General features: G+C 37.0%; 4 protein-coding genes across 4 annotated transcripts in view; 3 read left to right on the top strand and 1 right to left on the bottom strand.

Moving 5' to 3' along the window:
- The first annotated feature begins 914 nt into the window (after positions 1–914).
- Positions 915–3,642, top strand: LOC135692564 (acid-sensing ion channel 1-like). The gene has a single exon (XM_065210740.2). The coding sequence runs from the start codon at positions 1,491–1,493 to the stop codon at positions 2,964–2,966; it is 1,476 nt and encodes a 491-aa protein (XP_065066812.2). The 5' UTR covers positions 915–1,490; the 3' UTR covers positions 2,967–3,642.
- Positions 3,643–4,833: 1,191 nt separating this feature from the next.
- The window catches only part of LOC135692562 (protein MCM10 homolog), a 45,631-nt gene continuing 23,941 nt past the window's right edge, over positions 4,834–26,523 (bottom strand). Inside the window, exons 17-18 of the mRNA XM_065210737.2 lie at positions 8,860–8,902; positions 4,834–5,018 (exon numbers count right to left, since the gene is read on the bottom strand). Of these exons, the coding sequence (XP_065066809.2) occupies positions 4,935–5,018; positions 8,860–8,902 (127 nt within the window). The 3' untranslated portion in view covers positions 4,834–4,934. The remainder of the gene's footprint in view (positions 5,019–8,859; positions 8,903–26,523) is intronic.
- Positions 14,955–18,748, top strand: LOC148960488 (bile acid-sensitive ion channel-like). Its single transcript, XM_089111226.1, has one exon. The coding sequence runs from the start codon at positions 17,098–17,100 to the stop codon at positions 18,478–18,480; it is 1,383 nt and encodes a 460-aa protein (XP_088967352.1). The 5' UTR covers positions 14,955–17,097; the 3' UTR covers positions 18,481–18,748.
- On the top strand, positions 20,791–26,365 carry LOC135692565 (bile acid-sensitive ion channel-like). The gene has a single exon (XM_065210741.2). It carries the CDS (start codon positions 22,075–22,077, stop codon positions 23,455–23,457), a length of 1,383 nt encoding a protein of 460 aa, XP_065066813.2. The 5' UTR covers positions 20,791–22,074; the 3' UTR covers positions 23,458–26,365.

Here is a 26,523-nt window from a genome sequence, read left to right as displayed (position 1 = left end):
ATGAAAAACTAATCAACTAGCGAATCATGATAAAAAATTTGAACAATTTAACTACTTTATCAGATATACCGGCATAGTAGATGAAGTGGGTAGGTCAACAGATTAGATTAAAGATCAAAGCATTCCAGATTAAAGCCTTTTTGAATATCCTTCTGTCATCTTAAAATATAAAAGCACAATCGTTTATTTTATTAAATAAAACAAACAGTTAACCTCGATATCTAGCAGGTTTAATATTTTCTTCGTTTCCCTGTTGGAATCTTCTTCAAAAAAATTGTTTGTTGACCGTGGCAGCTGTAAACTGTACTGGGATACTTGTCCAAAAATCTCTTTTTACCTCTTAAAAAACATAAAAAATTTTCATAAACAGCGAAAATTTTCGTAAGTCTTACGGAGAGTGAGAATGACAGCCCCCCCCCCTGACAGGCCTTGGAAAAAGTACATATTACAACATTTCAATTATAAATATGCATAAAGCATAATTATACACTATAAACCCTTGTTACGGTGCATCAGTACTGCCTTTTGTCTATTCTGAAATTACGGTGAGTGAAGCCTTCCTATACTTCTAACGTCAAAGCTTGACGTCACATATTCATTTCTGTATGATCCTTCTCAAATCTGTGACCGAGCAATGCAGATGACATTCTTTAATAAACACGACAGAGTGATTCTCTCGTATGATTCTATGTTCCATCAATTAGCGTCAAGGTCTCCTCAGAACAATTGAAGGTGAAACTGAAGAAAATTCAAAAGGCTTAACGATCTAAACATTGGAGTCAAGACGTATGGCCTCAATAAACCAATTTTGCATATAATGTTAGCTGAAATGTTAGATCGAATTAAATTAAGTTTACAACAACAACAACAACCATCATCATCAACAACAGCAACAACAACAGCAACAGCAACAACAACAATCTCAATCAGAACAGCAGCAGCAACAAAACAATAACAACAACAAAACAAAAACGCAAAAGCAGAAGTTACAGCAAAAGCCATCATCGCAAAAGTTAACTGTAGGTTGACGTTTCGAAACCAGCTCGATGAATAAAGTTCTTGAAAGAATACAGCAGTTGTCCATGAAGAATCAGCCAAGAAGAGTCAGCCAAGAAGAATCAGCCGAAAGAAAAATGTAGCCTGTGATCCAGACATATTGCTGTTGTAGCATGTTGCTGTAATGTTGCTTGAAGATATCACCTGCCATTTCCAATATATTTGATGAAATTTATTGAAGAAAACAAAAACGGTTTATTGTCGTTGTTACAGTATAATACTAAGGATACCCGCATTGTCAAAAGGTTTTTAGAAATAAACTGGACGGAGAAAGAAAAAAAAATGCAGGTGTTGATATTGAAGAGGTAAAGGAAAAATACACAAGAAGCAGCACACAGAAATCTTTTTGGCAGAGGATTGGTTTGGGTTGTTATCTTACGCTAGAGAAAACAAACTACTTGCATTTACGACCTTTTCCCGGGAGCCATAAGGAGATGCAGAAAAAAGTGAGACTTAACGGAGGAAATGGAGGCTCTGGAACAGAAGCAAGTTTGGAAGCAAATACAAACGTTGCCATAATGAACAAGCATGACTCCGAACAGAAAAATCATATTCTGAAAGATATCGATTCCTTGACAATCCATGGCCTGCCGAAAGTGTTTTCATCAAAAACGTACATTTCAAGGATTATCTGGCTGGTTATTTGCCTCTCTGCTCTCGTATTTCTTGTCATTACGGCAACAAGAAGCCTTATCAAGTATTACAGACACGAAGTCTTCATTGCAGTGGGTACAAAACCTACCAACCACATGCATCTACCTGCGGTCACATTCTGCCATACAAATTACTTCAAGCCAAAGCTTTATGACGAAGAGGCACCAGTGTTTCAGCATTTTCCAAAAAATTGTAGTTTCATAGACGACAAATATTTTGTGAATGAAATCAACAAACATATGTTTTACTATGCCTGCAGATTGTTCATCGGCACACTTGATGCAAAAACATCAGGAGTTGGTCAGGATTCGCCAGAATACTTTCGTTTCCCAGACAAATTTTCACTTCTTCCAAACATTTATCCGTGTTTCACGCTCAACAGGAATTCGACACTTAAACAAAATGCCAGCGGTGAAAAATACGGTTTGCACATGATCCTTCACAACGAAGAAATAATCGATAAAGAATTCACTTATGCAAAAAATGACCAGCCACTTACAGAGAGGCGCCAAGGAGTAATTGTACATATACACGATCCAAAGCAACATGTCCCTATTTCTGATGGAATTCCCATCCCAGAAGGATTTCATACACATGTTGCCATAAGAAGAAGAATTATAAAACTAAAACCCAGCCCTTACCCGTCGAAATGCGTTCGAGGGGACGAACAAGACAAAGAGAGCATATATCCTGGCAAGAACACTCAAATGCAATGTTACAGTTCGTGCTTCTTCAAACAAACCTATAAACAATGCCCTGGTGTATTTTTAGAGATGCGAGGCTTCATGGGCCCCCCAAAGTACCCAAAAGTGGCTAAGTATGGCGACCCACAGCTCTTTAAGTGCTATAATGAATTCATAACGAAGTTTGATAATCAAAAATGCAACTGCAGTCCTATTTGCGAAGAAGAGGCTTACGAAGTTAAAGTAAATCGTAACCCATGGCCGCAAAGTTGGCAGGCATCTTCAGTGTCACATATCGTCTCGGCGATGAAAGGAGTAGAAAGTGTGAGTCCAGATGAGGTTAGAGAAAGGCTGATCAGGCTCAGTGTCTATTACGATGAGATGACGGAAACAACATTTGAAGAGAAAGAGATGTATGATCTTTCAGCTTTTACCAGTGACTTAGGGGGGCAAATGGGCTTGTTTTTGGGAGCTTCGTTGTTATCTTTAATTGAAATTTTTGCTCTTTTGTTCAGCTTTCTTGGTAATAAATTTTTTGGCAGCAATAAAGTAAAGGCGTTTTCGGTGAAATAAAGTTTTGTTGTCAAATCGAACTATCGTGACAAGAACATCCGTTCTCTCCCTCGAAGATGCCAAATCTTATGTACTCTATATTGCTAAAAGTATGAGCTTGTAAACGTTATAATGTTAGAGTAAGCATTCGCTGTATAAAAATGGATGCAATGCGGACTTCACACATTGTTGAATTATATCACTATTTTTAAGAAAAGATTAATTCTACATTTTTCATTGGTAACAATACAAAGGAAATTATGTAATGTCGCGGCTTATAATACAGTAGATACGGTAAGCACACACAATGTTGAATTATATGGCTTTATTCGAGCTTACACTATACTTGCTTACACGAGCGTTATATGTTGATGATATTTGATTTGATTAACTGGACGCCAAAATTTTTCTAGGATTGAAATAATATATTGTCCTACATGCTGGCCAATTTGAGTGATTAAAAAATTTATAGATGCTCTCGATAAATTATTGATCGTAATGCAGAAAATGAAGATTTTGGCTGTGAAGGTCCTTTCAAATCAGTATACGGAATTGGATTTGTTGGATGTCATATCTGAACAGATTGTACCATAACCCTAGTCCACAGATGATTCGCCAGCTCAGTCAACCAACACCTTGAAAAGTATAACATCCATGTATATCCAACTTTTCTATCCACAGTGACAGTGTCCGCCTGCCATCGATATATCTTAAAGAATGCTTAGGCAATTCTACTGTTGCTCAGTGGCAGCTCTGGCCATTGGGCTTTGAGGGAGACAAAATCAAAAAACTTAGGCTGCCTACTTTTCTGCTACAGAAAGTGTACTTTCAACAGGCAACACAAATTTTCTCCATTGCAAACGCTCAAGATGCATACAGGCAGTTTCAAAATCATAGAGCCACGTCACAACAAATATTTTCCCAAAAATTACCCCTTCCTCGACATTCACACATCCAACTAGTAAAAGTGAAAACATGTGTCCTCCCAGTCCCCTTGATGCTCCGCCATGCATGTTACTTGTCCGAACGAACATCTTCCTTTCAAGTTTATCCATTTTCTCACTCTTCCTTTGGTTGTCGAACTCATGTATATTTGGATTTTTCCCTATGCTTAGAGTCAAAAGGGCCTGGCCATATTAAGAAAATCATCCCACCTTCCAGCCTGTGAGCTGAGAGGTGAGATCCCACTCTTCTATAGAGTCCTTTGTGTTTTTCGTTTTGCGTTTATATGGAAAAAACCAGTCCGGTTAAGTGAGATCCCACTGCATGAAGGTGGGATCTCACTGAGGTGGGATGAATTTTTTCCATATAAATGCTTGAACGTGGGATAAAGCTGGAAGATGGGATGAAATGTTTATATAAACGCGATCAAATTTTGTCTCACTTTTCAGCAAACAGGCTGAAGGTGGGATAGCATCTGCATGCAAACATTCGATGATTTCATCCGACCTGCAAGATTATGGGCTGATAGGTGGGATAAATTTGCTCATATAAACAGGACCTAAGACACTGGCTCTCAGAGCATGTTCTTCGGCTTTGTTTGACAGCCTCAGGGCCGCTTAGAGGGAGAGCAAGATAAGCAAATTGCCCTATGGCCTCAAGGTCTAGGGGCCCTATAAAGTAATGGATCTCATCTTAAAAATGGAATTAATCAGACCTAGCAATTTCTTGAAATAGTAAAACATTTCAAACGATTGCAGAAAAACAACTGTAAGTAAAGTTGGAAATGTATTTAAATCTGAAAGGCGTGCTCGCAAAAATTTCCTGTTCGTTCCACTCGCAGGGGGACTTGTCTTTCGGCTTTGTCCTAGGGCATCCGAAACCTCTCGTTGGCCCTAGACAACGTTAGAATAATAAGAGCGTAACGAGATTGAAATTATTTGGAGAATATGCAGTTTGGCACTGATTTGATTTTGTCATTCAGTCAATGACTAATACATCTTCAAATTCTAAAATATTACAAAAACAGAAAGACAATAATTAATTAGTTCATTTTAAAGTAGTAAGAAACTTCGAATGCTCTTCCCCACGAACAAGCAATGTCTCAGCCCCGATTTTTGGTCCTTTTTTCCCCTGGAATAGGGAGAAAAAAAAATTTATCAACTAGCCAATCAGAATTACAATAAATTTTCTTTAGCTGTTCAATTGCTTTAAAAGATAAACCGATATCGCAGGTAAAGAGGGGAGGTAAAGAGATAGCATTCCATTTAATATCAAAGCGGTTTTAGATATTTTACGGTGTATCCATATAATTATATATTAAATGAAAATTACTCTCTACCTCTCTGTCATGAGGCACTCGATGCCGTAAAGCCAAAGGTTTACACACTTGGTGAATAGAACATGACGGTTCTACGTTGCTACTACGAGATCCTCGCTTGATGCGCTCATCAGGCGTCACATCACCCATCCATTATAAGGCGACTGTTCAGTCTGACCATCAGTGTTGCCTGATCGCATCAGGAGTGAAGTATTCAGAGTAACAACTTAAAACCGTCCTGCTCTATGCACAAAAAGTGTAATTAAAGATCTATCTATTTTGGGCATAAAGATGTACATAGGAAGCCTTTTCTGTTGCTTTATTAAGCATGATTAATAGCAAACCTTGATATTTAAGGTGGCAGTCTACCTTGAAAGCAGCAATATGGAAAACTGGCCAAAACTTGATAATGGCTTGAGCTTGAAGCTTGAAACTTTCAGGTTATAAACAATGTAAGATTTAAAAAGCAAAAATAGATGTCTGGAAGGGTGTGGCAATGACGTTGCCATAGAAACACAAAAACAAAGGCCGAACTTCTGCAAATTGTGGAAATGATATCTCATGAATGCTAAAGGCTATGGTGAAAATTTTTTAGCAACAAGTTTCTACTTACATAATCTATGCAATGAACACACAGTTTTATGATACCAAGTCAGCTAGATATTTTATTGTGAAAAGTTGAGTTTTCTAAAATATTTTGTGAAATATTTCTTCTATCAAAAATCTATGTATTTATTGCATAGAGCATTAAAAGATACATATTATTTGAAAATTTCATCTTCATATCTTATACAGAGCCAAAGATATCTTAATCACAAGCTTAATAGATGTCCGTATTTGAGATTTGAGAAAAGTGCATTTGAAGTTTTGAGATGTACTGAATAACTAATTTTTCTTATCTTTTGCAACTTGACTGAATTTTGGTTGTGTATCACACATAATGTACCCATAGATACAACCAAAAATGTTAAAAGAAGTCAATAATAATGTTTAGAGGCATCATAAAGGTAACTGGGGGCTCAAACTGGTTGAAATATCCATGTTCATTACTCGACAGGTCCGTCGACTTTCTAGGTCTCTTTTTCTTTCCTTCCTTATTTCCTCTTTTCCTTTTTAGACTTGCATCAACTACCTTTTTAGAAATGTTTTCAGGATTTGCAGAAAGACCAAAAGCCCTTGATAAATAGCTATTCCTAGCTACATCAAGTCTTCGCTTCTTTATTGCTTGTAATTTTTGTCTCCGATCTTTGTATTTCTGTGATGTTTTTAAGGTGGCAGCTTGTAATTTTTGTCTCCGATCTTTGTATTTCTGTGAAACCTTCCTTGCAGCATCTTTCAGCCTTCTATTGTCAACAGTTTTCAAATAATTTAAAGTTTGTTTGGCCACATTTAAGTTGTAATGCCTTCAAAACATCTACAATTGATGATGGCCCAATAGTGAAATTTCCAACAGAATGGCAAACAGTGACTTTTCGTTTTCCACTAAATCACTGATCTCTAACCACTAAACCTGACAGGTTTTTGGACATCATGCCCATACCATACCATGCAAGGACTCATTCCAGTGGATGGTTTATCAAATTCAATCATTGTATGCTCTTCTCTTTCAATGATCTCTATAAGCCTAGCAGCTGCTTCATTCATAATGTTTTCACATACATTTACTGCCACTTCCTCAAGATTTTTTAAATGTTTGCTGTAAGGTGACTTTGAGACAGTGTTTGGAAGACTCATAAGTCAAAAGATCTCTCCAACCCAGCACATTCAGTTTCTAGTAAAGCAACAACTGATCTACAGTTTATTTCATATGTGGTCTGTCCCCCTTTCTTGTCTGCCCTCTTAGATCCACTGAGCTTTTCACTGGTCTCAAGTGGTTAACTTGTATGACAATGGCTACATACAAGATAATATTTCTCTGCAAGGCCAAACTTATTGCTAAACTAGAGGCCAAACTAAGCAGCAGGCTTAACTGTGCCTTTGGATTCCTACATGTACGACAAACAGCAATTTTGTTGATTGCATTCATCAAAAGTTTCTTATCTTTAAGGCTGTAGCCATCGTCAGCACTGCCAATATTGCCAGCAGCAGCATCCTTCGTTCCTTTTATCCGGAAATTGGTCTTTTTATGGATCTAAGGTTTTCTGAACCAAAGAAAGAGTTCATAAGTTTATAAAGTGAAGCACTGTGTTCCTCTAATTCTTTGCTTTGATCCGTTGTTGCTTGTGAAGACGAAGTAGGCAGTACATCTTCATCACCTTTTCGCTTTGGCCTAAGTAATCCAAATCCTTGTCATTGCTTCGAATACATAGTTTTTTCTACTTCCAGCAGATCTTTTTCTTTTCTTCGCTTTACCGACCTAAATTTTCGATTAAAAACTCTCTTTTCAGGGCGTTCATTGTCGGATAAGTTCGCTTCATAAACAGAAGGACTCTTCGAACAACTTTCGTCGGCCAGGCCAAACAGAAACTATGCTTCATTCGTTCCCTGTGCTTTTTAATGTGGTATAAATGCATTTTGGGATAGGGTAGAAGACCATAGATTACGTAATTGCCCGCAACTCGCGCGCGATAGCGCGCGAGTGAAGGGCTTATAGTCTGCCCCGCGTATAAGTAGCATATGGAAGCTTCAGTTCATGTTGTCAGCACTTTTTCAGCAGATTTTGTCACTTTTCTGCTGCCATGACAACTGTCAATCAATTTCATTGTCAATCAATCGGCTTTGTCGAGGAGGTCGTAAACCGCCACCTCTTTGTGCGGAAGGGAATTATCTTCGGAGCGTTGCTCTGCCAAGACTCTGTTAAAGGCCTTCGGTTTTTTTGGCACGAAAACGGTGCTGCATCACAGCTCTGTTCTCCGCAATGGATTGAAGTTTTGATTCGAAGTTTTGGGAATCAAAACCAGTCGAATGCCACACTTTTCTCCCAAAAACTCGGGACCGTACGAGCAAAAGTTATGATTATCGTGATTATCGAAAAATTAATGTCAAACCCTCGAAAAACTTCATGATTTTCAAAAGGGCGTTGGACTTAAATCAAAGGCAAACTGAACACCAAAAATTCTTGATAAAAAGAATAGTTTAGCATCAACTAGAGCAGCTGTTTTTATAGAATTGTGAAAACCCAAGATGGTGTCTTCTTCGAATATCCTGACCTACATTTTCAAAACAATCATTATCAAGGAACTAATTGTTTGCGGGCAGTACTAGCAAGAGCTATTTCTAGTATAATTTTTTTTCAAAAACGGGTCCCATGGGTGTCAACAGACCCCCTAGCAACCGATAGAAACTTGGTTGCTAAGGAAAGATGATCAACCCAGGGGATAAATAAATCAAATTTTCGCAAAAACTACAACAGTTACGGGAAAACTTCCTTCAAAATCAAATTTTGCAGTAATTTTCCTGATCATATCCAAGGAAAAAGGAATTTTGACAAAATTTTCATAACTGACCATTTTCATGGTAGACTGCTACCTTAACATGTTATTTATTCCTACCCTCTATCTTTTTGCAATTAAGGTGAGTTACGCCTTCCTATACTTCTAACGTCAAACCTTGACTTTGAATATATTTATTTCAGTATTATCCTTCTGAAAACTGTGCCCGAGCAATGCAGACACCCTTTTGAATAAAATAAATATCAGCTGAGCCAGGACTCACCTGAAACATTGATGTTCTTTCAAAGTTACTTGCACCACAATTGCTGGAAAATAATTAATGGAACATTGAAATAAACAATTTTTTTACCATGAGTAAAAGGGAAACAAAACGCAAAGCAAAGAAATTATCCCATCAATGCTTTGTGATATGTTTCAATGTTCGGTTGATAAGTGTCGAGGTCTCCTCAAAACATTAAAAGGTGAAACTAAAGAAAATTCACACAATGTTATTTGACAAATTCTCGTTTATAAAACAAATCAATCAATTTACAGCGTTACTTTCTACAGGAATTGTTAGATTGGGCATTTGGGTACAAACAAACAAGCTTTGGCAGATTAAAGAAGTTTAAAGAAAACTACCACCCTGATAACAATACTTTTGCTTGTCTAAGTAAACAAGAAAGACAAAAAGATATTGTTTCTGTCGAATTAGTTTCATTTGATTTTGAATTCAATAATTCATCAGCTTGCAGAGAAATTGAAGCAATTAATAAAACACAATTACTCGGAACTTGAAAAAGCGGGATCTGTCAAGTAATAATACCAAAATAAAATTCCACAGAAAGGAGGCCTTAAGAAAACAGATCTGGCAGGAAAAACAGTGAAAAGAAAAACATGTGAGATATGAATAACGGAAAGCGTATGTGTACATAGATAATCTCCTTTGAATTCCTGAAAAGTGACTAAGTTTAGAAATATCATATGCAGATGCGGAACATCTTTTATAAATGATATAATTAGAAAAGTAGCAAATAAAAAGGCAATGAGAAAGTAACGAGAAAAGCAAATCTTGCTTCTTACCGAGGTGAAAATGAGTTTCCAAAGAATTATGAAGAGTATAGAATAGTTAAGTGATGAGCAAATCAAAATATTTTTGTAGCATTTGTGAAATTTGAAAATTTTTAACTTAAAATCAAACGAACAGTTTTTAAGTTAACATATAAAAAGATTAGCTGAGATAACCCGAATGCGCGTATTCATTTTCCCTCTTAACTGAGATGCTTCCTATTAATCAGAATATAAGAAATTGCGGAACAAAGTCACTTCTGAATTTCGTGCCAGGGTACAGGAATACTACCATAACTTTATTGATGAAACCCAAAACAATCCGAAAGCTATGTGGAAAACAATAAATAAGGTTCTACATAAGAACAGACCTGTCAACTTTCACGGTTTTTTTGGGAGACTCCAGGTTTTGCTTGCTTTTTCCCGGTCTCCCGGTTATTTATGATCGTCTCCCTGTTTTTCCTTGTCTTTCAGCTGAGGTTTTCTTACAATAAAAATGACAGAAATGACTTTCTTCGCAACAAAGTCTTTTGTTAGTGTTAAACCATTAAGAAAAAGCTTTGCATGATAACTATTGCCATTTACTGTTTGTCCAACATGACTTTTTTGACAGGTATGCTGTTTATAAATTCGACAGATTCCAAGGATCTCCATGCTTTTAGCCAAATCTCTCTGTTTTTCTTACCAAAAACTGAAATCTCCAGGTTTTGAAAATTTTAGGTTGACAGGTCTGTAAGAACTCAAATGACACGGTAACTGAAAACATCATTTTTAAAGGTACAGAACCAGAATCACCTTCACAAATTTCAGAAGCTTTCAACAAAATTTTTACAACGGTTGGACCTAAGTTAGCGGGGAAAATAGAAAGTCAGCCTTTCGATTACCCTCTTAAGTACCTTGGAAATAAAGCCAGAGGAACCAAATTTAAACTACAGCCAGCAAATGTAGGGTCTGTAGAACATGCTATAAAAGCTCTGAAACACTCTAAGGCTCCTGGTGTTAACAGAATCCCAGTCAAAATATTGAAAGATGCCATAAATTTAGTGTTGAAACCACTGACACTGATATATAATGCATCTCTAGAAAGGGGTATTTTCCCCCAAATCTGGAAATTAGCCAGAGTAGTAACACCTATTCATAGGGCGGGCACGAAAACAGATGTAACAAATTACAAGCCTATCTCAATGTTATCAGTTGTTTCGAGAATTTTAGAAAAGATTGTACACGACCTACTAATGGAGTTTTTAAAGGAACAAAACAGGCTTTGTTTGAACCAGTTTGCGTTCCAAAAACTGCACAGTACAATGACATGTCTATTGAATGTTATAGACCCATGGTTCAAGATCTCTGATGAGGGGAAAAAACTTGAGTATATTCCTTGATCTCAAAAAAGGATTCGATACAATTGACCATAAAACTTTATTGTTGCAGTTACAAGAGTATGGTGCTCAGGGTACTTCCCTCAGCCGGTTCACTTTTTATTCGATCAATAGGGTGCATTTCTGTTAATTTAAAGGATCCAATTCAAGCAAAAGCTGCATTGAGCGTGGTATTCCGCAGGGCTCGTGTTTGGAACCCTTACTCTTCATACTATACATTAATGATTTTGAGAATCGTCTAGAAAGCACGATGCTGATTATACATGTGTGAATATGTATGCTGATGATACATGTGTGAATATCGTGTCCGAAAAACGAGCTGGAAAATATATCGAATTGGATGTGGATTCACAAACTTAGTTAGAATACCAGCAAAAATGAATATATGGTTATAGGCCGTAGGATATAGGCTAAAGTTTACAAAGCTCTCTTTGAAAGCCACCTTCACCAGTGGCGCATCCAGACTGGGTTCCAAGGGTTCTGGAACCCTGTCGAATTTTCCGAAGACAAATGGCAACAGTTTTCCCTTTACTTTCGAATAAATCGCAACGAGTCCCAACGGCAAATGGGCTCTTGTTCCACAGCCTTTGGTGCTCTCTAAATATGGTATTGAGAAAAAAAGGAACCCTGTTCTTTTGTAACATATTATATTCCTCGAAATAAAGAAACTCTGTCGTAGCCATGGCAGCCCTTTGTACCATATTGTATTATTTAAGAGAGGAACCCTGTCGTAGCCATGGCGGTTGATTGTCCTCATTTCAACCGCTGACCATAAATGTGTCCTGTTTTCATAAAGCCTGGCTTCCATATAGCTTTTATGCATCTGCGACACTTTCAACACAGGCCTTCTAGGGAGCCTAGCCTGAGATCAGGCTCTCAGGCTAAGGGAGCCTTTTGACAACAAACCGTGCCTAATGAGTAGGAATGTTGATTGATAATAGTTTTGATCGGCTAGTGTGGGTCACGTGTTCACACAGAGTCACCCACGTGTCGGTGATGCATGTTTCTATTAAAATTTTCAGTCATCGCCGACAGAAAAAAGTTGAACTAGATTCAGCAGGGCATCGCCGACACGACGGTGACAACCTTGTGGTAGTGCTTCCATCAAACTTTCACTCGTAGGCGACCGACGATGCATCGCCGACGCATAAAATCTATATGGAAACTAGGCTTAATGGCGACGTGAAGCTGCGGGTGAAGGCTATGACTGTATGACGAGTGACGACGAGAGCTTGCTTTCAGTACTCAAACGTGAAAAGAAAAGCATCTGAAGTTCAATGAAATTAAAGGCTGGTATCGAAGAGTGCTGTGGATTTTCAACAGATCTTTTCCTACACGCCTCGCTCACTTTTCTTGACAGGCCTAACTATTCTGTTCTCGAGAAGACATATCATGGCTTCTTTGCTCATGGATCAGACGAAAGTCAATTTGAAATGCTAGATATTTTTTAAGTGATGTTCACAAGATGTTACAATAAGCAGGAGAGAATTATTTGCAGGAAACTCAGGGATGTCGAAAACATTTTCCATTTGACGTGCAAAATTTATTGACATTTTGAAATCGTATATATAATATATCTCTCTATAGAGTGAGAAATTTATCAAGATAAAATTGACTAAGATTTTAGGGAATGGGATAAGATTATTCCATATACCATATTTTGCACTTTGAATAATTAGGCTTGTTCGCTATATGTGCTGAGAGGCTTTGTCTATCGTTATCCATTCTTGAAACATTTGCTGAATACTTAAGCATTTGGCCTTGTTTATTATTAGGTAATATGTATAGCATGAATTTGCTCAAACCTTGCAACAGTCAGTAAGCTTATCTCCTGCTTTATGCAGCTAAAGGAATTTTTAAACTTCTCTGTTTGGCACAAAATTGAAATCTTTTTTTAGAATTCACAATGACAACTTCTGGCTTGGATTATAGACTGTTTTTTCTTACATGCCTTGGAATCAGGCTGAAATAACATTTTATCTTGTTAGCATTAAATCTTGCCATTGTAAATCTTATCAAAAATCTTATCTTATCAACTTTGAGCGAAAGTCAAGGGCGTTTCCCGAAAATATGGGACCACGCCCATATAGGAACCCACTAAATTTTTGTCTAGATCCGCCACTGTAATCATTGCTAGGAGTGCCCTCTTCAACACCAAACTACCCCAACTGCAACGATTACAGACAAGGGCAAAGAAGTTAATAGTGAATGCCAAGTTTAAGGACGGATGGACTTGTAAATGGCTCTTGCATGACCTCTTTCCCAAAAATTTTCGCTGTAAATTCACTGCAAGATCCATGATTTCAAAGTATAGGACCAGAAACCGTGGAGATCTGCAAATTCCCAAAGTTAGGTTAGAATATGCAAAGCGAAGTTTCTACTTCTCTGGTGTCAAAAACTGGAATGGTATCCCTAACAACATTCGAGAAAAAGAATCAATCGCTCGTTTTAGAACAGGCTTTAGAGAGCATCTTTTGAACCTTTCATAGGACCCAAACACGAACCCTTTCTTGAACAAATATTGAGCAAATATTGTTAATAGGTTACTTATTTGCTGAAATGTATCTCGTGTATAAATATTGATAAAGCCGAACGAACGCATTTACTTTTTGTATCAACTGAGTTGATATGGAACGAACGCATTGACATTCCCTCACAAATCGTTGAATTTTTGGCTTGGTTCAAAATTTAATGGAGAAAGCAAAAACCAATAGCGATTCTTAATCAGTAAACCTCGGGCTATTTGCTGGCATACAATCTGTGATATACTTCACTGATTTTGTTTACATTAAGGAATTCTTGTGTGTCATTTTAGACTTTATAATGAAAATTCTGAAATTATCGTTACGAAATCACAAGTTGGTATGGTATGGTCCTGGTATATATAGGTATGGTATGGTCCTTGGTATGGATAGGGGGAAGACACTCTGTGAGAGACCCGGTTTCGTTTAGTCATATAATTGATTCGTGAAATAGCGTAGCTACTTTGTCAACACACTCCCAATAGTCTGCTGTCTGACCCAACAGCCGGAGATTTGGAATAGCCTACCAAACGAGTTGAAATTCAGCAGAAAATTCGAGAGCCTTTATGGTTCAAATAGCCTACCAAAAACCTCAAGGACCAAATAAAAAATGGAACGGACCAACCTGCAAGGACCAGCTTATAGTGAAGGTCATTGCAATTATAACCCTCTCATTTAGACATGATAAATTAATTCTTTAGGAAGATTTGATTTTGATAAGCTAACTCTGTATATGTGCGCAATTGTGTACATGTTACCTGAAATGAAAGATCGAAATAAACAAATTTACAACAACAACAACAACCATCAAAAGCAACAACAAAAAGCGAACACAACAACAACAACAAAAACGCAAAACCAGAAGCTACAGCATAAACCATCGTCGAGAAGGTCACTGTGGGCTGACGTATCGAAACCAACTCAATTAATATCTTCTTCTTCTTTATGTTCCAAATCTTTCGACGTTGGATGACACAGTAGCTCTTCATTTGTCTCGGTCCATTGCAGTTCTTGTTGCCCGCTCATACTGCATCCCAGTCCACTCCTTGATGTTGTCATACCAACTCATCCTTGGGCGAGCTCTGCCTCTCTTTCAATCTATATATCCTTCTAACAGTGTTCTGTATATGTTATTTAGCCGTATGAAATGCCCAAAATATTCCAGTTTCCTTTCCTTCAAGATATTGATCAGCTTTCTTTTTTCATTCATTCGTTGAAGCACCTTCTCATTTTTCACTTTCTCCGTCCTCTCAAATGCTTCAAGACGTTTCTCAAGTGTTGTTGTTACAGTCCATGTCTCTACTCCATGCAATAAGGTACTCCATAAATAGCATTTCAGAATTCTCTTTCTCGTCTCAAGATTGATGTGGTTATTTGTTAATGTTGACTTCATTTTATTAAACGTTCCTAGGGCTACAGATATAAGACCTAGGATTTCTTTCCAAATGAATATAGTTTAAGAAAAAAATAAGCATTGTCCAAGTAGAATAAGCCGAAAAATGGAGTTTCGTTTAATGTCGTTTTAAATAAATCACATGACATTGTAAATTATCAAAAGATTTAAAAGATTCAATAAATAAAATGTATGGAAAGAAAACAAAAACAGTTTACTGCCGTTGCTACATATAATACTTAGGATACCCAAATAGTCGAAGTTTTTAGAAAGAAACTGCACGGAGGAGGAGGAAAACAATGCAGGTGTTGATATTAAGGAAGGAAGATAAAAAGGAAGAATAAATAAGAGACAGCATACAAAAAACTTGCGCAGAAGATAAGTCTAGGTTGTTGTCATAGAAAACACGCTAGAGAAAACAAATTGAATTTACGACCCGTTCATTAGAGCCAACAGAACATGCAAAAAGAAGTGAGATTTATCGAAGAAAATTGAGGCTCCGAAACAGAAGCAAAACAAACAAAGGCAAACGTTGCCAGAATGAACAAGCATGATTGCGAACACGAAAATCATACTCTGATCGTGTTCTTCAAAGAAATGGCAGAGATGCTATATGAAGAATAGGCAGTGTATGACATTTCCCATAAATTAGGTGACTTAGGTCACTGACTAAGATTACGTTCAATAATTGTCATAGAAATGGAATTTAAGTGAAAACATTTATGGTATGCGCTTTATGCTTTGACAGGAAAAAAGAAAAGTCCAGGCAAAACGACGGAAAATTCCTCTGACATCGTATACTCTTGTCAATTTATTCATTGACCTTTCACAAAACTATTGTAACTTTGGAAAACTTTCCTCGGGTCATAGCCGCGGAACTGTTACATTTTCCTGGACTTTGCATTAAAGGGCAATCGGAGGATATTTAAGTGGCTCAAGTCACGTGTCGGTAAACTATTGGCCAATCAAAAAGCGTGTAAGTTATATTACGCTTATAGTCCATCTAATAGTCACAAAAATCTATTTTTAAAATTTTTGAATTTGCCAAAAAAGCATCATGAAAAATCTCTAAATGTGCAAAATTAGTTAAATGTGTTACAAATTGGCTGATATAAAGCTACAAGAGGGCAGGTTCTTTCGCCATCAAATATCTGAAATTTGGTCTCTCTGTTCATAACTTCATCAACAGAGCCAAAAGAACGGTAATCCGTAGACATTCTAACTGAATTGCACATTTCAAATAATTTCGTGGTGTTCGTTTAGGTTACGTGGTCAAAATTCAAAAACTTCAAAAAAATTTAATGACCTCAAACTTAAGAACTCTATTAATTGGCCAATTTTTAATTACTTGATTTGCAATGTACCACCTTTATTTACATCTCAACATTTTAAAAAGAATGCATCCATTGACAACCCAACCTTTACAGTACCGCAAAATGTGTAAGCGGTCTGAACATCAAAGTAAGCGTAAACATTGGTTAAAACAAAGCTTTAATTTACTCAAAACTGTATTTAATTTAAAGCTCCAAATAAACTGCCAATTCTTCCAATAACTAATCAAGAATAACTGTAAAGAAGAAATCATGCCCTGCGAAATTCATAAAACAAACAATGCTAACACACTTTAGCGTAAAACGGCATTTCATGACCACTCGTTTGAAAACACTATGAAAAACATCTGGTCATTTTAATTGCGACGCTAATGTTTGGATATTATTTAGCTGTTTGTGTTGGAATAGTTGGCCTCTTTTGCATGTTGGTACTGGGTTTCCATAGCATAAAACTTCATGAAATGCTAGCTTCTCGTTAACTTTCAAAGGTTTCGACACCAGCAGCAAACATTTTTTTGGAATCTAACAAGTTTGATTCAAAGAAGGGAAGTATTTCAACAAGGTGTCATATGTAGGGTGTGAACCAGAAACAATAACGATCTTTTATTTCGTGACCTGGTGGTGGGTTGGTTAGCAGTAAAGTTGCTGAATGGGCATGATATTTTGAAGCGTTGGTAACAAGTTACGACATGTAGTCCAGATGCCACCATATCTAAAGTAACATCAACGCATCGGGGACTCGTACAGATTGTCAACTACGTCGAAGTTTAAATGCTTTCAACTCTGAAGAGAATCTGAGAATATAAAATAAAAGGTTTATGAGGGAAAATGGAAGATAAAGAAAAGGAACAGGTTACAAACGACATCGGATCCTTGACAATTCATGGGTTACCAAAAGTGTTTTCATCAAAAACGTACATTTCAAGGGTTATCTGGCTGGTTATTTGCCTCTCTGCTCTCGTATTTCTTGTCATTACGGCAACAAAAAGCCTTATGAAGTATTACAGATATGAAGTCTCCATTGCAGTGGGAACAAAACCTACCAACCACATGCATCTACCTGCGGTCACATTCTGCCATACAAATTTCTACAACCCAATGCTTTATGGCAAAGAGGCACCAATGTTTCAGCATTTTCCAAAAAATTGTAGTTTCATGGACGACAAATATTTTGTGAATGACATGAACAAACATATGTTTTACTTTGCCTGCAGATTGTTCATCGGCATTTTTGACGCAAAAACATCAGGAGTTGGTCAGGAATTGCCAGAATACTTTCGTTTCCCAGAAAAATTCTCATTTCTTCCAAACATTTATCCATGTGTCACTCTTAACAGGAACTCTACACTTGAGCAAAAAGCCAGCGGTGAAAAATATGGTCTGCAAATGATCCTTTACAACGAAGAAATGACTGATAAAACATTCAATTACGCGAACAAACCCGAGCCTCTGAAAGAAAAGCGCCAAGGAGTAATTGTACATATACATGACCCAAGGCAACATGTCCCTATTTCTGATGGAATTCCCATCCCAGAAGGATTTCATACACATGTTGCCATAAGAAGAAGAATTATAAAACTCAAACCCAGCCCCTACCCGTCGAAATGCGTTCGAGGGGACGAACAAGACAAAGAGAGCATATATCCAGGCAAGAACACTCAAATGCAATGTTACAATTCGTGCTTCTTCAAACAAACCTATAAACAATGTCCTGGTGTATTTTTAGATATGCGAGGCTTCATGGGCCCCCCAAAGTACCCAAAAGTGGCTAACTACAGCGACCCACAGTTTTGGAATTGCATTATAAAATCCATAGTGAAGTATGATTATCAAAAATGCAACTGCAGTCCTATTTGCGAAGAAGAGACTTACGAGGTTAAAGTAAATCGTAACCCATGGCCGCAAAGTTGGCAGGCATCCTCAGTGTCACATATCGTCTCGGCGATGAAAGGAGTAAAAAGTGTGAGCCCAGATGAGGTTAGAGAAAGGCTGATCAGGCTCAGTGTCTATTACGATGAGATGGTGGAATCAACGCTTGAAGAAAAAGAGATGTATGATCTTTCAGCTTTTACCAGTGACTTAGGGGGGCAAATGGGCTTGTTTTTGGGAGCTTCGTTGTTATCTTTAATTGAAATTTTTGCTCTTTTGTTCAGCTTTCTTAGTAATAAATTTTTTGGCAGCAATAAAGTGAAGACGATTTCGGTGAAATAAAGTTTTGTTGTCCAAACAGATCGAGAAAAACTGTTTTTCCCACGAAGATGCAACATCTAATCTAATGTATTTCATGTTGCTAACGAAGGATACATATTTCCTAAAAGTGTTTGTTGTCTTAATTTACAAGGCTTACTCTGCCGTCCTTCTATCGGGAGGGGTGATATACAGAGCTGAATAATACAGCATCATTCAAACAAATAAGCAATCGGGGGGTCCTTTTTCCCCTTATTAGTTTGGTTTCCTCTTTTTCAGCACCGTCCTTTTTCGGTTTGCTGAAAAAAAACACGGAACAATTTAGTCTTTTCCTGGAGCTTTACTTTGAATCTTGCGCTATATTTGTGGGAACAAACTTTCTGGTAGAATTGCAATCGATAGCACCCAAGTCTTGTGGCTGGTGAGTTTAAACAAGATTATCCTTTAATTTCTTCCCTTTGCTTTTCGGTATAAACGCAACATAAGATATTTGAAAACTCTTCTAAATCCATAAATCTCAAAAATCCTTTCTCTTCAAGCCTCGTTGAACCGCTATATTATCAAAATTGGTTTGGGACAAACTACTTTCTTTTTTATAGGAAAACACTTTATAAAAACATTGAGATTCGATTTTCAGAAAATACAAGAACATGTCCAGCTCGGATGGTAAATTAGAAAAAAGGACGTGCTTTCTCGTTTTAACAAAACAGAGCAGATTTTATCAGCTAATGAATTATGCTTTTAAAAATGCCATGCAAACTGCTATTCAGTTGTCTTCTAAACATGATATAGTATGGAGAAACAGAGAAGAGGAAATAACGGCAAGAGGAAATTTCAAAATTTATTAGTGTCTGTTTCATTTTTAAATTTGTTTTTAGTAAAATTTACGAAATCTACCAAGTAGCAACAATAGTTATTTGGTCATCTATGATTTTAAATTTTGTTGGTTAGTAAGAAGAATAACTTTTGATAAGTATAATATTTGCACCTCTATACTCTATAAGCAGTGGACACGGATGGTTTATTTAACAAGAGAGGCTTCAGACTGATTAGTGTAAAGTCTAGAGAGGTTAATAGTGCACTTTCACATAAAAAGTTGTTATTATTCCTGACAGTTGTGGATGGTATCGCATTATATTATTTGTAAGTAAGTTGTTCAGTTAGTCGGATTGAGTCAGCATGATGCTGAGACATTATGAGAATATATCACGTATTACAAATGGCCTTTCTTGATTGTTGTGTTCTCTGCAGTATATGATTCAATAAGTTGAGATTTCAGTGGCTCAAGCCATCTGTGCATGAGCTAATGGCCAGTCAATAATCACGTGAGTGGAATTACGCTTCTTGATTGGCTAATTTTGATTGACACATGGTTCAAACCACTCGAATCTGTCGATTGCCTTTAAGCATAGACAAAATTAAGTACAAAAGTTTTCAGTGGATAAATTTCGGACAATAAACTTTGGCGAAAAGTATCGGACATATTTTTGACATTTCGGACAAACAAATTTTCAAACAAATGTTGACCGATGCTTTGGATGTTTCAAGTTATTGACTGATTCAAACAAATTTAAGACTGTAATTGAATTCTTGAGAAACTTGCAAGCAACTTTGAGTACTGAAAATATGATAACGTTAAGAAGCTCTAAGAACCAACCTGGCTCAAATTCTTAATCTCCTACCAAAAAAATACGTGCATTGAAACTAGCCACCGCTCGAACAAAGTACCGGTCCGAGATCAAAGTTTCTAAAATACAAATAAAAAAAACTTCTTGCTAACGTTCGTATTTTCGTGACTTGTTTAAGGTGCTCATTCATTTCATTACACATTATTTTTGCAGACGCATTTCAATTTTTATTGCTTTCTTAGACTTTCCAAAAGTCTTCTGGCTCATGTTCAAGTTCTATATCCTTACTGGTGATGGTCTGTGCAATAACTGGCGGTAAGGATTGCTTTCTTAAAGGAAACTGAAAACAATGAACATTAATTGTATGGACTGACCATTCTATTGCCTTGGAAAAACAAATGTTGTAGAAAAAATTTGCAGACCTACCCATGTTTAAAGATTGTAAAAACTATTTAGGTTTTGTTTGGTATTAGGAGTACAGATTCGGATATCACATAGTTTCCAATGTGATCAGCAATGAGCATTCGCAGTTGGTATTATATTCTCACTGTGTAGAAATGCTTAAAGAAACGCCATGTTCTCGAGTCGATCCTCAAATTTCAACTAACTATTTACATAACTGACATGTGCCTAAAAAGCATTCATAGGGTGTCCATATCACAATATAACAGTTGGTACAACTTTTTCGGCGCGACAAACTTTCGGACAATTCCAAGTTTTTCACAATTAAATTTTCGGGCAAATCTTTATCCGAAAGTTTGTCACGCTGAACAAATTTGCAGTCGATGTATGCTTTATGAAAATGTCATATTTATGTGCGGTATAACAGATGAAAAGAAGACGCATCCACACGCAACCATTACAGTCCTGCAAAAGGTGTTAGCAGCCCGAACATCAGAGTGAAAAAAAACATTGAAGATCAAACAAGGCAATTAGTCATTAAAAAACATGCATTTGATTTGAAATTCGAAACCAGCAGGCTGCTTTCCGTATAATCAATCACTAGAGTACCGAAATGTGACGTCATCAAAAATGCATTTTTAAAATTTCGTTATTCTGACCACTTAACCTGAAAGAGCGGCATATAATACCACTCAACACGCAAAATCAGTTAGGTGTGTTCAAAATTGCACGAGAAATGGCCAATCAAAGATTTTAAGTTTGCCAACGAGTACTGGCCTGGTAAATTTAAGTTATGAATCACGACAAAATTACAGATGATTGATGGTGAAAGAGCCTGTGCTTATGTGGCCATATCTCAGCGAATTTATAACACTTTAAACTTATTTTGCAAATTTAGTGGTACTTCATAAAGTCCTTTTGGGATATATCGTCAAAACTGAAGAATTCTAAAAATAGAATTTTGTGACGTCATCACTTCGGTACTCTATAATAACCGTAAATAATGCACGGCGAAATTGATTAAGCAAACGACGCTAATACTCTTTATGTAAAAAGGCATGTCAGGAGCCTTTGCCCAAACATGTTTGAACATATTGTAAAAAAATCTGGTCGTTTTAATTAGGATCCTACTGGTTGGATATTAACGAGCTGTTTGTGTTGGAATAGTTGGACTCTCTCGCATGTTGGTATCGGGCTGTCATAGCAATAAACTTCATGAAATGCTAGCTTCTCGTTAACTTTCAAAGATTCCAGCACCAGCAGCAAACATTATTTTTGGAATCTAACAAGTTTGATTCAAAGAAGGGAAGTATTTCAACAAGGTGTCATATGTAGGGTGTGAACCAGAAACAATAACGATCTTTTATTTTGTGACCTGGTGGTGGGTTGGTTAGCAGTAAAGTTGCTGAATGGGCATGATATTTTGAAGCGTTGGTAACAAGTTACGACATGTAGTCCAGATGCCACCATATCTAAAGTAACATCAACGCATCGGGGACTCGTACAGATTGTCAACTACGTCGAAGTTTAAATGCTTTCAACTCTGAAGAGAATCTGAGAATATAAAAGAAAAGGTTTATGAGGGAAGATGGAAGACAAAGAAAAGGAACAGGTTACAAACGACATCGGATCCTTGACAATTCATGGGTTACCAAAAATTGTTTCATCAAAAACGAACATTTCAAGGATTATCTGGCTGGTTATTTGCGTCTCTGCCCTCGTATTTCTTGTCATTACGGCAACAAGAAGCCTTATCAAGTATTACAGATACGAAGTCTTCATTGCAGTGGGTACAAAACCTACCAACCACATGCATCTACCTGCGGTCACATTCTGCCATACAAATTTCTACAACCCAATGCTTTATGGCGAAGAGGCACCAATGTTTCAGCATTTTCCAAAAAATTGCAGTTTCATGGACGACAAATATTTTGTGAATGACATGAACAAACATATGTTTTACTTTGCTTGCAGATTGTTCATCGGCATATTTGACGCAAAAACATCAGGAGTTGGTCAGGAATTGCCAGAATACTTTCGTTTCCCAGAAAAATTCTCATTTCTTCCAAACATTTATCCGTGTGTCACTCTTAACAGGAACTCTACACTTGAGCAAAAAGCCACCGGTGAAAAATATGGTTTGCAAATGATCCTTTACAACGAAGAAATGGCTGATGAAACATTCACTTATGCGAAAAAAGCCGAACCACTTACAGAGAGGCGCCAAGGAGTAATTGTACATATACACGATCCAAAGCAACATGTCCCTATTTCTGATGGAATTCCCATCCCAGAAGGATTTCATACACATGTTGCCATAAGAAGAAGAATTATAAAATTAAAACCCAGCCCCTACCCGTCGAAATGCGTTCGAGGGGACGAACAAGACAAAGAAAGCATATATCCTGGCAAGAACACTCAAATGCAATGTTACAGTTCGTGCTTCTTCACAAACTGCTATAAACAATGCCCTGGTGTATTGTTAGAGATGCGAGGCTTCATGGGTCCCCCAAAGTACCCAAAAGTGGCTAACTACAGCGACCCACAGTTTTGGAAGTGCTTTATCAAATCCATAGCGAAGTATGACTATCGAAAATGCAACTGCAGTCCTATTTGCGAAGAAGAGACTTACGAGGTTAAAGTCAATCGTAACCCATGGCCGCAAAGTTGGCAGGCATCCTCAGTGTCACATATCGTCTCGGCGATGAAAGGAGTAAAAAGTGTGAGCCCAGATGAGGTTAGAGAAAGGCTGATGAGGCTAAGTGTCTATTACGATGAGATGACGGAAACAACATTTGAAGAAAAAGAGATGTATGATCTTTCAGCTTTTACCAGTGACTTAGGGGGGCAAATGGGTTTGTTTTTGGGAGCTTCGTTGTTATCTTTAATTGAAATTTTTGCTCTTTTGTTCAGCTTTCTTGGTAATAAATTTTTTGGCAGCAATAGAGTGAAGGCGTTTTCGGTGAAATAAAGTTTTGTTGTCAAATCGAACTATCGTGACAAGAACATCCGTTCTCTCCCTCGAAGATGCCAAATCTTATGTATTCTATGTTGCTAAAATTATGAGCTTGTAAACGTTATAATGTTAGAGTAAGCATTCTCTGTATATAAATTCAATGCAAAAAATGCATACTTCTGTTAAGCAAACCGTTATTTATTCGATCACAAGCCTTTTCCTTCATAAGCCGCCCTCGATGATAAGCTGCAGCAAATTGGGTTTATAAAAATGTAGGCTACCCTTGATTATAGGCCGCACCAACAAAACCATGAAGAAATACTTGGCTTGGAATGACGGACACAAAAACTGATGAAAACCTGATTATGTACATAAACCACAAAATAGACGGTAGAAGTCCAACCAACAATAATATCGTCCAGATGACGAGTCATTGATATCGTCCAGAAGTATTTCTTCTTCGTTCCTTTACAACCCTCACCCTCACCTTCAAGGTTGCAGGAATGCTTGGTAGAACCTGGATAAATAATGTACGCCGTCCTCGTTTATAAGCAGTCCTCGTTTATAAGCCGTCCTCGTTTATAAGCCGTCCTCGTTTATAAGCCGTCCTCGTTTATAAGCCGTCATCGTTTATAAGCCGTCCTCGTTTATAAGCTGTCCTCGTTTATAAGCTGTCCTCGTTTATAAGCTGTCCTCGTTTACAAGCCGCACCAAAACGTGCTTAAAATAACTATTAGTCACGGCTTATAATCGATTAAATATGGTAAGCACACACATTGTCGAATTATATCGCTCATGCATATATACATATTCCATTCTTAATAATTTAAAGGATATATACTACAAACAACTATAGCAACGAAAGCACGTTTTCATGCCATCGCGTCTCTACTTTTCATTTTTATCATTTACACAGGCTAATGTATGTTATATGATATTAAGTAATGTAAAAAAATAGTTGGTTGACCTGCTCTGTGAAAAATCAGTTAACTAATGTACAGAACAAAAATAAAATAAAATCTAAGCTAATCTAATACGATATGGAAAAAAGTGTTTAAATTCAGATGAAATTGCCACTCGTGTTGGTATTTTAATAAATAGTGGATCAAATTAGCGAAATTACTCTGTAAAGGATCCTTTTTATTTTGGATTGTAACTCCAAAATGAACACTGTGCCATCACACATAGTTTATCAATTTATATAATATTAAAGCTATTCGAAAACACACAGTTAATCGACAGGATTATTCGATTGTAACTCCAAAATTACCCAATTATACAACTGCATTACTCTTTCGAACGCTATTATATTTTTATTCTCTCCGCATTTGGAAGTTGGCAGGATCAATGCTATAATTTAATATGCTCTCTTCTTGCAATTTTTTTTCTTAAAATAAAGCATTTTATCCCTTCTTTGCAATGCTTTTTTCAACATCTATACTTTCTTGCTCTATTTCATTATCAATACCACAATATATCTGTAATATTGAGAAATTGAAGAAAATATTGCAAATATTTTGGTCTTTTATCTTGTTTTCTCTTACATATACATGCTTAATATATTTTGTTTATGTTGACGAGATGTGATTTGGTTAACGCGTGTACACCAAAATCTTGCTGGGTTTGAGATAGCAGATTGCCCTATAGGCTTAAAAGTTGGAATCACTCTTTGTCTTCATTAAGCATTTTCGAATGTGTACAGATTGATAAAAGTGTTATAAAAGTGGGAGAACATAAATAATTTCAACAAGACACAGATGAACAGCCTCAAAACTGGCATCGACAAAGCAAGATAAGCACAAAACATTAACCCAGGTATAAGATTGGAAAAGCAGAAGTGTGCAAGTAACAACACGTAAATGAAAGGCTTTCAACTGATGGAAACAATAAAGAAGATGGAAGGGATGGCGATCATATGCTCAGGACACCAGCAGATATCTTACCGCGTCGAGAACAACGAGAACAAATTAGTTTTAAGACTCCCTGGTGTTAATATACAAAATAATAACTCTGTGATGAAAAATAGAAGATGAACATGACTACACACAGATGGATGGTATCACGTGGATGAGCAATATGGCAGGGTGCTATGGAAACAAAGAAATCAACATAAGCATTGCAACTGCCTACTCAGCAAATTGACGGGAAAGGCACCTTTTCAATAAAAACTGCAAACAATTGACTGTGGAAGGAGAAAGGTTGTATTTCAAAAGCCCCGTGTTGATGCATATTTCGCACAAACAAATGCTAAACATGATGAAAAAATCATTTAACCGAGCTTGTCTTGTGATTAAATGACGAGTAAATATTGCTTTATGTAAACATAGTTAATTATATTTCATTATTCATTATTCATTACTCATTGCCAATTCAGTTTAAAACTCCTTGCTAATTAAACAGTCACAAAGCTATGAGAAAAAGAGAAGCGAAAAGAATTTGCAGCATATTTGTGTTGCCGCTTGAATATGCTCAAAAAGCATTAAAAGCATTGAGTCATGGTAGTAAATAGGCCTTCTCTATATACAGGGGGTCATTCGGTTTCGTAAATAGGCCTTCTCTATATATAGGGGGGATTCGGTTTCGTAAATAGGCCTTCTATATAGGGGGTCATTTGGTTTTGGTGTGATCGCTGCAATTTCACGTGATATCGGCATCCGTTGTTGACAACTTGCTATTGATGGAAACTGTTATGTTATTCAGTACGAGGTAATTCATGTGACCAGTTCCAGGTCAACCAATAGCATTGCAGCACGAAAACCATGACTCAGCGGATTTGGTTACGTTTGGGCGTACCCTGTCCTTTTATCATGACTGAATGCCTTTAAGCAATTGTTATCTCGAATTAATAAGAACAAACAGGGTCTTTTTCTGGAAGCTTATTTGCTACAAAAACGCGCCATCCTTTCACCCATGCTATTGTCAATCGGTACCTGAATATTAATTTTCGATCACTTTTTGCTTGTCATCATTTGATAAGATATCTTATTCTAAGAAGAGTGATGAACAGTAACATTGTTCCTTTTCATGCCTTATATTACTCAATATTTGGCTGTGCGAAATACAATGACTGCATCAGTTATC

This window comes from Rhopilema esculentum, chromosome 3 (genome assembly GCF_057945365.1).
Source record: "Rhopilema esculentum isolate cy_ngs chromosome 3, ASM5794536v1, whole genome shotgun sequence".
Classification (NCBI taxonomy): Eukaryota; Metazoa; Cnidaria; class Scyphozoa; order Rhizostomeae; family Rhizostomatidae; genus Rhopilema; species Rhopilema esculentum.
This window is presented reverse-complemented; position numbering and strand designations above follow the sequence as displayed.

What these genes read in the sequence shown, in the direction of transcription:
- LOC135692564 (XM_065210740.2), top strand. Translation starts at nt 1,491, where the DNA reads ATGCAGAAAAAAGTGAGACTTAACGGAGGAAATGGAGGCTCTGGAACA.
- LOC148960488 (XM_089111226.1), top strand. Translation starts at nt 17,098, where the DNA reads ATGGAAGATAAAGAAAAGGAACAGGTTACAAACGACATCGGATCCTTG.
- LOC135692565 (XM_065210741.2), top strand. Translation starts at nt 22,075, where the DNA reads ATGGAAGACAAAGAAAAGGAACAGGTTACAAACGACATCGGATCCTTG.